At 45.5% G+C, this 12,840-nt stretch overlaps 1 protein-coding gene and 1 long non-coding RNA gene across 4 annotated transcripts in view; one reads left to right on the forward strand and one right to left on the reverse strand.

Moving 5' to 3' along the window:
• CASR (calcium sensing receptor) overlaps positions 1-12,840 on the forward strand; it is a 58,353-nt gene that overhangs the window by 24,236 nt on the left and 21,277 nt on the right. For 2 of the 3 annotated variants that reach the window (XM_079960235.1, XM_079960236.1), the window contains exon 4: positions 3,762-4,643. In XM_079960235.1, the coding sequence (XP_079816361.1) occupies positions 3,762-4,643 (882 nt within the window). Of the gene's footprint in view, positions 1-2,785; positions 2,829-3,761; positions 4,644-12,840 lie in introns of those variants that run through there. The other variant, XM_079960237.1, reaches the window with a different exon arrangement.
• LOC307206904 overlaps positions 1-12,840 on the reverse strand; it is a 181,790-nt gene that overhangs the window by 18,652 nt on the left and 150,298 nt on the right. The gene's annotated exons all lie outside the window — the stretch shown is intronic.

Genomic DNA, 12,840 nt, shown 5'->3' on the forward strand with positions numbered 1-12,840 from the left:
CCCCACCCTGTGAATTCTAATGTGTGCTAAAGGCTGGTAAAGGTAAAGAGACCCCTGACCGTTCAGTCCAGTTGCGAACGACTCTGGGGTTGCGCACTCATCTCGCTCTATAGGCCGAGGGAGCCGGTGTTTGTCCGCAAACAGCTTCCGGGTCATGTGGGCAGCATGACTAAGCCACTTCTGGCAAACCAGAGCAGCGCACAGAAATGCCTTCCCGCCAGAACGGTACCTATTTATCTACTTGCACTTTGACGTGTGTAATGGTTCTAAGGGTTGCTTGTGCGTAAATCGGCGCTGGGTTACCTGGGTGAACCCTTTCTGTCTGGACAGCCACTCATCCGTGGCTGTCTCAATCGCTGACAGAATCCGTCAGTGGGCGTTTCTTGAACTTCTTCCAGCAAAGAAGCTCTTTGATGCCTAGTCTCCGTCTACTCTCCCTGCGCGGAAGCCTTCTGCGCAGGGAGGGTGTGGGCAGCGGAGGACCCGTGCTCTCCCCGCTGGTCTCCGGCGAGGAGTCATGGAGCCCCCTCGCCGATTCCCCCATTTGCCCCCCTTCTCCACTGGTGCTACGCTGATTTCCTTCCCCAGAAGATGGGCTGCCTCTCTCCCTCCTGGGACGCTCTCCGGAATCCCTCTGGAGCCCTCCCTCCTCCTCTGGCTCCGATGGCAGTTCCCTGACAATGTGCTTTTGAACTGCTAGGTTGGCAGGAGCAGGGACCGAGCAACGGGAGCTCACCCCATTGCGGGGATTCGAACCGCCGACCTTCTGATCGGCAAGGCTCAGTGGTTTAGACCACAGCACTACCTGCGTCCCATGCAAAAGACTGGTAGCTGCATCAAATGGTACGGCATCCTACATTAACCAGTTGATGAGCCGTCCAGCTGCATTAGCAAGGTGTGCTCTTTCATTTTAGAACCTCATGGCTGGAGTTGTCTTTTAAGGAACAGCTAGCTTGTATTTCTCAGTTTTCAGATTTTTTCCCCAAAATTCTAACGTAAGTGTCTATATTTTGAAAGAAAGAAAATTGCTGTTTGCTGATAGCTTCTTTTCAGTGTATTCTATCAGAAAAAGAATAAATAAATCCAAGGGTGGATTCTTGCTTCCAAGCCATAATAATAGGATGCTATAAATTCAAACCCAGAATGGTCAGATTACTACATTTTGTTTGTGGATTCATTGTTGTTGCAGTTATTGAGAACTATAGCCATATTTCTAAAGTGTGTGTTGAGGGAGCTGAGTGAGTTTCACGCATAAATGTCAATGATATGAGACATCAGAAGATCAGCAGTGTTATTTAAAACTCTCAGGTAGATGCCACCTGGACATGGTAATTTGTTACTACAGTGGCACCTCGGGTTACATACGCTTCAGGTTACAGACTCCGCTAACCCAGAAATAGTGCTTCAGGTTAAGAACTTTGCTTCAGGATGAGAACAGAAATTGTGCTCCAGTGGCACGGCAGCAGCAGGAGGCCCCATTAGCTAAAGTGGTGCTTCAGGTTAAGAACAACTTCAGGTTAAGTACGGACCTCCGGAACAAATTAAGTACTTAACCCGAGGTACCACTGTATTTGACTGTCAGTAAGGCCACCTGTACTGACATCCCCGCGACGAATCCCCGCGACGACATCCACCCTTTCGAATCCCCGCGACGGGGTGAGCTCCTGTTGCTCAGTCCCTGCTCCTGCCAACCTAGCAGTTCGAAAGCACGTCAAAGTGCAAGTAGATAAATAGGTACCACTCTGGCGGGATGGTAAACGGCGTTTCCGTATGCTGCTCTGGTTCGCCAGAAGTGGCTTAGTCATGCTGGCCACATGACCCGGAAGCCGTACGCCGGCTCCCTCGGCCAATAAAGCGAGATGAGCACCGCAACCCCAGAGTCGGTCATGACTGGACCTAATGGTCAGGGGTGCCTTTACCTTTACTTTTAAGGCCACCCTAGAATGTTGTCTCCTGTCATTACTATTTGTCTTTGGACTCCATGCAAAAAGTCAATTCAGGCATGGTGTGCTTTGCATTTTCACAGTGAAGACATGCACAAATAATTTCTTCAGGGTTTTTCCCCCCTTTCCCTTTTGTTGTCCTGCTTTTGTGCACCTTTAATTCCCTTTATAGTCCTGGGTGTAATTATGTAGGACAACTTTCACAGAATTAACATATGAATGGGGTTAATGAGGGGAGGGGAGCCAGACTGAGTGAGGGAAGAGGGGTTAATCAGAGTAGGATGAGAGAGAGTATAGAACTAGGCCCCATCTGCACCATTCATTTAAAGCAGTATCACACCACTTTAAATAGTCATGGCTTATCTCAAAGAATTCTGGGAAATGCAGTTTGTTAAGGGTGCTGAGAGTTGCTAGGAGACTCCTATTCGCCTCACAGAGCTGCAATTCCCGGAGTTCTCTGAGAACAGGAATTAAGAATTAAACTACACTCAGAACTGACCCATTTGTGGTCCCTGTGTGCTACACAATCTTGTTTAGCACCCTAATTAAAACCTGCCCCTGTCAACTTCACATCTGCTGGTTGTATGTGCTCCACTTCAAAGTCATTGTGCACCCCAATTTTTATGCTCTCTTCCACCTATAACCAGTGACCACATTCATTTCTGTCCATTGCAGCACCTCTGCATGTGCAACTACATTGATAATACATTTAGAGGCTATGCAATGCACCATTTACAGCACATGACTTCCCCCAAGAGAATCCTGGGAACTGTAGTTTGTTGAGGGTATTGGGGGTTGTGAGTCTGGGGGGAAACTACAGTTCCCATGATTATCTGGGGGGAAGCATGAGCTTTAAATTTCTGTTGGGTGCACTTCAAACATATGGTGTGGACCTGCCTAGTAGCCTAGATTATTTTATTTTATTTATTTAATGAATTTATAGACCACCCTATAACTGGAGATCTCAGGGTGGTATCCTGATCAGTCCTTGGTTTCCTCCCTTTCATTTCTGTCAAGAGTAAAGGAGGAGAGGAGGCAAAGTGTAACTTTTTCCCCCATGAGGAAAGGAGAAGGATTCTATGTGATTCATTTCTGTCCATTTTCCCATCTTATTGTCAGACTTCTTAATTACAGTGGTGTCCAGCAAGACGAATGCCTCGCAAGACGAAAAACCCGCTAGACGAAAGGGTTTTCCGTTTTGGAGGTGCTTCGCAAAACGAATTTCCCTATGGGCTTGCTTCGCAAGACGAAAATGTCTTGCAAGTTTTTCCGACTTTCCCCCCCTTTCCCCCCCTTTTTCTAAGCCGCTAAGCCGCTTATCTGCTTATCCGCTAAGCCGCTAAAAGCCGCTAAAAGCCGCTAAGCCGCTAATAGCGCTAATCCGCTAAGCCGTCAATGGGCTTGCTTCGCAAGACGAAAAAACCACTAGACGAAGAGACTCGCGGAACGGATTCTTTTTGTCTTGCGAGGCACCACTGTATACAGTCTCAGCTGCCTATAAACTCTAATTCCAGCTTCCGACTGAGAATTCAATTTCAAGCATACGTTGGGGGGAATAAATAGTTACGCCCAACCATTTTGTCTATGTAATTCTGGGTATTTTGCACCTTAGTAGATGGAGCATGAGACAAAGTTTGAGGTAACCAGGTGGAAAGACAGGCTATAACAGCTTCAGAACATTTTAAATGTTTGTGTTTAGGGCATCGCTTTCCTCATACACCATAAGAATTCCAAGATGACAAGAGCAAAGGAAACCTTTGCTGACTTGCTGCTTTTACTCGGTTTGCTTAACTGCTTTTTCGCTGTCCCCTCTCGCAGGTTAGCTATGCTTCATCCAGCCGTCTGCTGAGCAACAGGAATGAGTACAAATCTTTCCTGCGTACCATACCCAACGACGAACACCAGGCCACCGCCATGGCAGACATTGTCGAATACTTCCGCTGGAACTGGGTGGGCACCATTGCGGCAGATGACAATTACGGACGGCCAGGAATCGAAAAGTTCAGGGAAGAGACCGAGGAGAGAAACATCTGCATTGACTTCAGTGAGCTCATCGCACAGTACTTGCCTGAGGACCAGATCCAGCAGGTGGTGAAAGTCATTGAGAATTCCACAGCGAAGGTGATAGTCGTTTTCTCAAGTGGGCCAGATCTGGAACCGCTGATCAAAGAGATTGTCACGCGTAACATCACTGGCAGGATTTGGCTGGCCAGTGAAGCTTGGGCCAGCTCTTCGCTGATAGCTATGCCAGAGTTCTTTCATGTCATGGGTGGCACCATCGGATTTGCTCTGAAGGCAGGGCAGATCCCCGGCTTCCGCAACTTTCTGCGGAAGGTGAATCCGAGGAAATCTGTTAACAATGGATTTATCAAAGAGTTTTGGGAGGAGACTTTTAACTGCTACCTGGCAGATAGCAACAAAAATTATCCAGGTTCTGCTTCTTTCCAGAAGAGCCGTGAAGAAGGCACTGGAGTTGGGAATGCCACAAGTGCCTTCCGCGCCCCCTGTACTGGGCACGAAAATATCACCAGTGTGGAGACTCCCTACATGGATTATACTCACCTGCGGATATCTTACAATGTATACTTGGCCGTATACTCCATTGCCCATGCTTTGCAGGATATATACACTTGCACCCCTGGGAAAGGGCTGTTCAGCAATGGGTCATGCGCTGACATCAAGAAAGTGGAAGCATGGCAGGTAAATTTTTTCGCTGCAGTTACAGAATTGCTGTACGCTGTGTTTACAAGACACAAAATTGAACACCATATATGCATTGTTAGAGGTCTTCTTCAGTGCTTTTAGCAAGAGCCTAACCATGGGAGGTGTGGTGTGTTGGGTGATATATTCCCCTCTGGTTTCACAGACCCTACCAATAAGCCAGTGTATCTCAAACCTGGGTCTACAGGTTGTTGGGCTACAACCCCCATCATCCGTGACACTGGTTCTGCTAGCTAGGGATGATTGGAGTTGTAGTCAAACAACAGCTGGACACCCAAGTTTGAGAAACACTAATAGGCTATGCTTGGCAATACCCTCCCCTGTTTTTGTTGTCAGAGGACACATAGGAGCCATCATGGAATATATCGGCATGCAGGAAGAGGAGACTCTCTTCAGGGGTTAGGGCAGAGGAGGACATGGCAGGGAGCCAAATCGTTTAGCTCACTGGTCTTCAGCTGTTGAGTCACAGCTTGAACCAAGGTAGGTTGCAACAGGAGCACCACCACCATGCAAATATATGGTAAAAGATAAAGAAATGGGTCCCAAAATGCATGTTTGGGTTAAAAGTGGGTCCTGGGTCTGGAAAGGCTAAAGATGCTTGCTCTAGCTCACATTTTGAGTCAGTTCTACTATCTTTCTCCCTCTCTGCTACATTGGTTTGTTTAGTGATCCATCCATCCATCCACTTTCACCCACCCAACTTCTTCATTCTGTTATTCTTCTCCACTTACTCTTTCAGGTTTCATGCACTGATCCTTTTTATGTCCTTCAAAAAGCTTTCCTATTCCTTTTCTTCTCTTCTCTTCTCTCTGTTTCTTCACCGTCTCAGAAGCTCCCTAAATCTCTGGTTCAGCACGTTAGGGCTAAACCTTGACAGGAAGGATTCACCCAAGAAGAAGATCCGGTATAGTGTGGCAGATGAGCGCTGCCTCTCCAGCGTTGCTATGTGGATTATTCATTCTGCCATGCCTCCATCTCTTCTGCTCTCTCCCACCCACTGAAAAAGAAGGTGGGGTGGTAGCTCAGCAATTTGAATGTGGGGGTGCTCTAGGGCTTGTAGATATCAGATGAGCTCAAGAATCATATACAGTGGTACCTTGGTTTGCATACGTCTTGGTTTGCATACATTTTGAATTACAAACACGTCAAACCCGGAAGTGCATGTCCCGGTTTGCAACCTTTTTTTGGATTACAAACAAATTTTTTTGGGAGGCCCCATTGGCGAAAGCACGCCTTGAGTTACAATCTGTTTTGGTTTACAAACGGACCTCCAGAACGGATTATGGTTGTAAACCAAGGTACCACTGTATATTTCTTTTAAAATTCCCCATGTGTGTGGGACACATACACTTTCATTCAATAATATGCCTCTTTCATTTTTGTTCTTCCTCTCTGCTGTCTCTAAGGGAAGGTTTTTATGTTGGTGCATCATAATGAGTACTGCATCCCACCTCCTTGATATGGTGAGCTGCACCTGAATTTTAGAGGCATTGTGTTATTATAGGATTGAGGGGGTTGGTTTGGATACCGGTTTCCAAGTACTGGTTTGGAGGCCTGGTCCCCTCCAGGCCTGTGGCATTATATCTGTAGGGTGGGATTCTGTAGTAGAAGGAACTGCTGAAGTGGTCAAACCAGTCTCTTAGTTACCATATTTTTCGCTCTATAAGACGCACCAGACCATAAGACTCACCTTGTTTTTGGAGGAGGAAAACAAGAAAAATATATTCTGAATCCCAGAAGCCAGAACAGCAAGAGGGATCGCTGCGCAGTGAAAGCAGCAATCCCTCTTCCTGTTCTGGCTTCTGGGATAGCTGCGCAGCCTGCATTCACTCCATAAGACGCACACACATTTCCCCTTACTTTTTAGGAGGGAAAAAGTGAGTCTTATAGAGCAAAAAATACGGTAAGTTAATGGCTGTTTTCAAGGCTGTTAAGCATCTTATTTACATGACTAAAGAGTTGGCCTGTTGGCTATTAAGCAGCTTGTGATTCCTTTCTTACTCATATTCAAATTTTATACCGCCTTTTATCTGAAGATTCCAGGGCACAGTGCAACATTAAAAGCATCATTTACATAGCACAATAATAATAATTAATAAATAAAACAATCACAGAAAAAGAAATAATAATAACAGTCCCCCGCCCTGCTTTTAAAAAGCCATACATTGTTTAATGGCCAAAGGTCTGGATAAAGAGGAGTGTTTTCACCTGGCACCTAAAGATAGCACCAGGCAAGCTTCTCTGGGGAGAGCATTCTACAACCAGGGAGCCACCACCAAAAGGCCCCGTTCTCATGTTGTCAACCTCTAAACCTCTCAGGGAGCAGGGACACAGAGAAAGGCCTCAGATCACAAGCACTGGGTTCGGGTCGGTTCATATGGGGAGAGGGGGTCGTGAGCAGTGACTGCTTTCAGAAGTAGAGTGCAGGCGTCCCCCCACCTCTCCTGGCTTAAGGCCATGTCATACAAGGTGTTGGATAATAACAGACCAGAGCCCAGGTTTTTTTTGACACAGAGGCTTGACTTGCTTCCTGTTCTGAAACTCACTGGTGGAACAAGATCTGTTGGAGGGGCCAACGGCATTAACATCCCACCTTATGCTCAGCTTGTATAGATGTGTCAATAAAACCATATGTCACGAAGACACCACAGTCCCCCGAGACTTTCATTCAAAGGAAACAGAATCCCTGAAGTCTCTCACTGCTGTGGGATTGGTGATGAAAGCTTAGGATCTGGGTCTCTCCATCCTGGGGCTGCTAATGAGAGCATTCATGAGCACTGGGTTGGGAACCTCCAGAGTACAGTACATTGTACTCTGGAGGATTTTTTTCACATCAGGTAGCAAGATGTGTGCAGCAAGCCCAGTGTTTGTAGCTATCCCCATATAAAGTTCACCCTGAAGTTCTCCCTCTGCGCTTGTACCAGAGTAGACGGCCGTGTGCAGAAAGCAAGTGGCACTCTTGTTGGTGGGAACTGGCTGTTTTGTTCTGGTGTTGTTTAAATTGTGAGGAGTTGTAGCAGATAACTTAGCAAGTCATCCATAAAATATTCACAGAGGGAGGCTGGTAGTTTGACTCTGTGTCACTGGGTTCATCTAATGGGAAACTCCTGAGCGTCAACGAAACACTTATTTCAACAGATTAATCTCTGTAAAACACTGGTGCGCTTCACGTAGTGACATTTGCCTTTCCATTAATCAATAGATGGACTTTACCAGGGATTTTTTTATATATATGTAAAATAATTCAAAGTCCATATTGTTTTCAGTCTTAGGAAAAGAGTAGGTGGATCTGATACATTAGTTGTAGAGTGCGTGGTTTGCATGTGTGATCAGTATTGTTATTGTTATTTATCAGTTGCTTTCCTCAAAAAAGCAACTCAAAGCGACTTTACAAACAGTAAAACCAATTACAAAAAACGCAACTAATTAAAAACCTAAAACACACTCACACACCCCGTACAATTAAAAGGCAGGTCTTAGAGTTGCTGCCTCACTTCAAATTAAGAGCTGAAAGCTGAAGAAAAGGGAAAACTTTTGCCTGATGCTTAAAATTGGATAAAGGTGGCACCACTGAACATCATGCTGTGTCATGGTTTTATTGTCACTAGCACAATATATACTATTTTGTACTTGAAGGAGGGAAGTAGGAGTGTATGGTTGAAATTATGGTTGACAGCAAGATAGGAAATACTGTTAATATAGGAGATGATTTGGGAAAAACCACACCGGGAATGCTGTGACAGGAACCGCCATAACAGAAATGGAAAGGGAGTTAGAAGTTCACAATTTAAGGTGATGTATTGACTGGAAATAGGGATGCGGGTGGTGCTGTGGGTTAAGCCACTGAGCCTAGGACTTGCCGATCAGAAGGTCGGCGGTTCAAATCCCCGCGACGGGGTGAGCTCCCGTTGCTCGGTCCCTGCTCCTGCCAACCTAGCAGTTCGAAAGCACATCAAAGTGCAAGTAGATAAATAGGTACCGCTTCAGTGGGAAGGTAAATGGCATTTCCATGCGCTGCTCTGGTTCACCAGAAGCAGCTTAGTCATGCTGGCCACATGACCCGGAAGCTGTACGCCGGCTCCCTCGGCCAATAAAGCGAGATGAGCGCCGCAACCCCAGAATCGGGCACAACTGGACCTAATGGTCAGGGGTCCCTTTACCTTTTTATTGACTGGAAATAACAGAACAGGATATGGATCTTAAGATATGGGTTAATCCATAAATTACTATAGTTTCAGAGAGTAGCATCAGCCCCGTGACATTTTTGCTGTGAGGTCCCAAAGGGTATTATTTGGTTCCCAATTTTAACATCTACATGAAGTCGTGGGGAATGGTCACTGGAAAATTTGGAGAGAGGCTTCACTGGCGTGTTGATGAAACACAGCTCTGTTTCTCTGTTGTGTCTGAGTCAGGACAGGACCCAGACTATGACAATGCCACAGATGGGGGACTTAGGTTGAGAGAATAGCAGCTTGCCTTTAGCCACATTGAGCATTCATTCACAAAAGAAGCTGCCATTCAGCATTCAGTCTCTTCGCCTATTTGATGGTTGTATTTTGGTGGCATGCTGGACTGCCGTTTGTCCATTATCATGACTGATAGCTTAGTAATGTCCTTCACACATGTTTGCCCAGCAGTAAGTCTCACTGAACTAAATGGAGTGTACTCCCAAATAAATGTACATAGACTTGCCTTCTTAGCACCTTATGAACTACAGTACATTAAAAAAATAAAATCAAGCCTACTAGACGGCCTTCTAAGGCTGTAAACCATCTTGAGATTGGTGTGGAAGATTATATATAAATATGTTTTTAAAAAATGCTATGGGTTGTATCCAGCAATTAATCTTCCCCACAGTAGACCCAGTACAGTTTATGTACCCAAGTTAGTCATGGCTACTAATTTTAACAGAGCAGGTCTACTCTGGATAGGATTAATATTGCATATATTGTCATAGAATTGTATCCAAGTGAGCCCCTGCATCAGCGTGCTTTAATGGTATAGCATGTATGTATGCAGCCTACAGAATGTTTGGAGTTGGTTTCGCAGTGGGGAATGACAACTGCGTGGTATGGATGGCTGGAACAGAAGCACTGAGACGATGCTCTCCAGGAAACCCACACATACCCAGATGTATTGGTGCTTCCACATAGCAGTTTATTGTGGACTTGTGCTGCTCATGCACACTAGTTTTGTGTAGCATCTACATGATGCCATCCTCAGATTTTTTCCATTTAATCCAGATTTACCGTTTCTGTGGGGCCTTTTTAGTTGACAGATTTTCTGCAGAAATAGTAAATCTGGATTAATGTGGGGCAGGGGAGAGAGAGTGAAAGGCAATTTGATTGGAGTTCCGTTGCGTGGATGCTGCAAAAAGAAAAAAACTTGAATGAGCAGCTTGTGAGTCCTCAATGAACTGCCACGAAGAAGCACCCTTTTTGCCCCTGCCCTCCTGTTCCAACCACTGCCCTAGTCATTGTCATTCCTCCTGCAAAGTCATCTTCAAACGTTCTGAAGGCTACAAAGGGCTGCCGTACGTCCAGAAAATCCTGGACATCGCTGGGATTTTGATTCCGAAAATGGTGTCCGGGCGAACATTTAAATGTATGGCATCCCATGTTGTAAGTGGGGTTTTTGTTTTTGTTTTCTTGCCGATTTTATTAAAACTAGCTGGGGAAAAAAGCTCAACAACTTTGACACCCCCCCAAAAAAAAAGGCAACAACGTTTTTGTCTGGATTTACATTTTCTGAAATATGGCAACCCTAGCATACATACATGCCTCCTCCACAAGAGAGTCAGTGGTGCCCCCCACTCTAGTGGTACCCCATTTACATCCCTTTATTTCCCTCCCCTTCCCCATTATTCATTTTTATGAGGAAAAATAAAATGCAGTGTTTGCACCAAGGTGTACTCTAGGTCTCAACCAGTGGAATGTATAGATTCTCCTTCATGCACGCTTTGCATTTCCCAACGGACGGGGCATTTTCTTAATAATATATCATCATTGCCTTCCTCTTGAACAAATGCTTTATTTCCCCCCAAAGCATTTTTGAAAAATCCACATCCTCTGCCCTCATCACTGTGTGACTTTTGCAGCTTTTTATAGGTTACAGACTGTCAATGATTAGCCAAAACAATTCACTGTTAAGGACTTGTCATGTATGTTTTGTAACTAAAGATAGAAACATAAATGCCAAAGAATCAATTCAGCGGCGTTTAAAAAGAAGCCCAGTTCATTCAGGGCAACTCTGTGCAAGGGCTAAAGGGGTAAAATTAGTATATTAGGCTAGTAATATGAAACAAAAGGTCTTGTTTTAAAAAGACCATGGGGCAAATGACTGGGGGCTGCTGGCTTGAAATGATGCTCATGGAGAAAGACACCTAATTTTTCAGCTCTCCAGTCGATGCATCTGCTTCCAACTGACAAGAACAGAAACTCTTCTTCACCTTTCCTCTGTAGAGCTCCTGCTTTTAAAACCATGATAGCGGGAAGGGTCATTATCATTTATCACACACAGAGGAAAGGATTTATGAGGGTGTTAATGCAAAGGAAAGAGGGTGCTGTTTACTAACATTAAATAATGAAGGACATTCTACTTCATTGCTTCCCCCCCATTGGTTTTCCTCTCTTCAATGAAAAAGGAAGAGAGGGGAGGGGTCGGTATTTTCAGTAGCCCTCAATGGGTGGTTCAGCTAAGGACAGAGATAGAGGTACAATCCTAGCCCTCTTTCCTCAGAAAAAAGTCCCGCCCATTTCACTGGGATTTATTTTGAAATAAGCACCCTTAACTTGGAAATGAACAAGTGGCACTGTGGTTTAAACCACTGAGCCTCTTGGGCTTGCTGATCAGAAGGTCGGCGGTTCGAATCCCCGTGCCGGGGTGAGCTCTTGTTGCTCTGTCCCAGCTCCTGCCAACCTAGCAGTTCAAAACAATGCCAAAAGTGCAAGTAGATAAATAGGTACCACTCCGGTGGGAAGGTAAACAGCGTTTCCGTGCACTGCTCTGGTTTCACCAGAAGCAGCTTAGTCATGCTGGCAACATGACCCAGAAAAACTGTCTGCGGACAAACACTGGCTCCCTCGGCCAGTAAAGCGAGATGAGTGCCGCAACCCCAGAGTCGTTTGCAACTGGACTTAACTGCCAGGGGTCCTTTACCTTTTTAAGTGAACACAGTGGGACTTACATCTGCATAGACATGCGTAGAATTGTAAGTGATTGCAGGCGTGGGCTTGGATTAGAGGACTGTGATTGGGTTCATAAAGGACAGTATTTTAAGAAGTAAAGATGGAAAGTTATTTTGCAAAGAATATAGCAGTGGCGGATGCACTCAGTGCACAGCTAAGGTGCGCTGTTCATGCTCTTTTTGCACAGCCATGCCACACCCTCTGTACAATGAGTCGAAGTCTGTAACTTCCCACGTGAGAGATTTCTGTGCTGTTTGCAGCAGTGGTGCTATCAGTGCGCTCTCCCGCAGCACATCATTCCTGAGCTGCTTCCACAATGGTCATGTATTATGGAATAGCCACACTTCATTCACTCACCGTTTTTGAGGCATCTGCATGATATTGTGAGTAAAACATCCTGCTCTTGAGCTTCCCCCCTCAATCTTCTGACACAAAGCACAAAGGAACAAGTGCACAGCCTCCATAGGTAAAGATGGCCCATTGTGCAGCTGTTCCAGTACTTTGCGGAGGGCAGGGATGTTGCTGGCTATGGCCTGTATGGATCCCTCTTACCATTTTGTTCTCTGTGGTCTGTCTCTCCTCTCTTGGAGTCAACTCTGTCACTTTAACCTTTCCAGATAGCATTGTCTTTACATCAGTGTCACCCCAGTTGCAGCCACAAGCTGATCACAGTGAGGATTGAAGCTGGTGTGTGTGCATTTAACCATTTTCCCCATACCATGCTTCAGATGCAAATCACCCTGCCCAATATTTGGGCTAGGGACGGCTTTCTTAGCTGCCGAATATCATTTGAATTCCAGTCATCTGGAAGCAATCCTCCTATACCACTTCTTGTTTGAAGCAAAACAGCAATGAATAGGTGCACTAAGACCACCCATGTCTAGAAGCATCCCTGGTGTGTGGGAGCAATTACTTACATGTCCTTTTGCGTGTTCAGACCCAGAGACCTCCCCCCTAAATAAAGACACATTTGACTCAAATTTTAGTTT

This window comes from Podarcis cretensis (genome assembly GCF_951804945.1).
Source record: "Podarcis cretensis genome assembly, chromosome: 17".
NCBI lineage: Eukaryota > Metazoa > Chordata > Lepidosauria > Squamata > Lacertidae > Podarcis > Podarcis cretensis.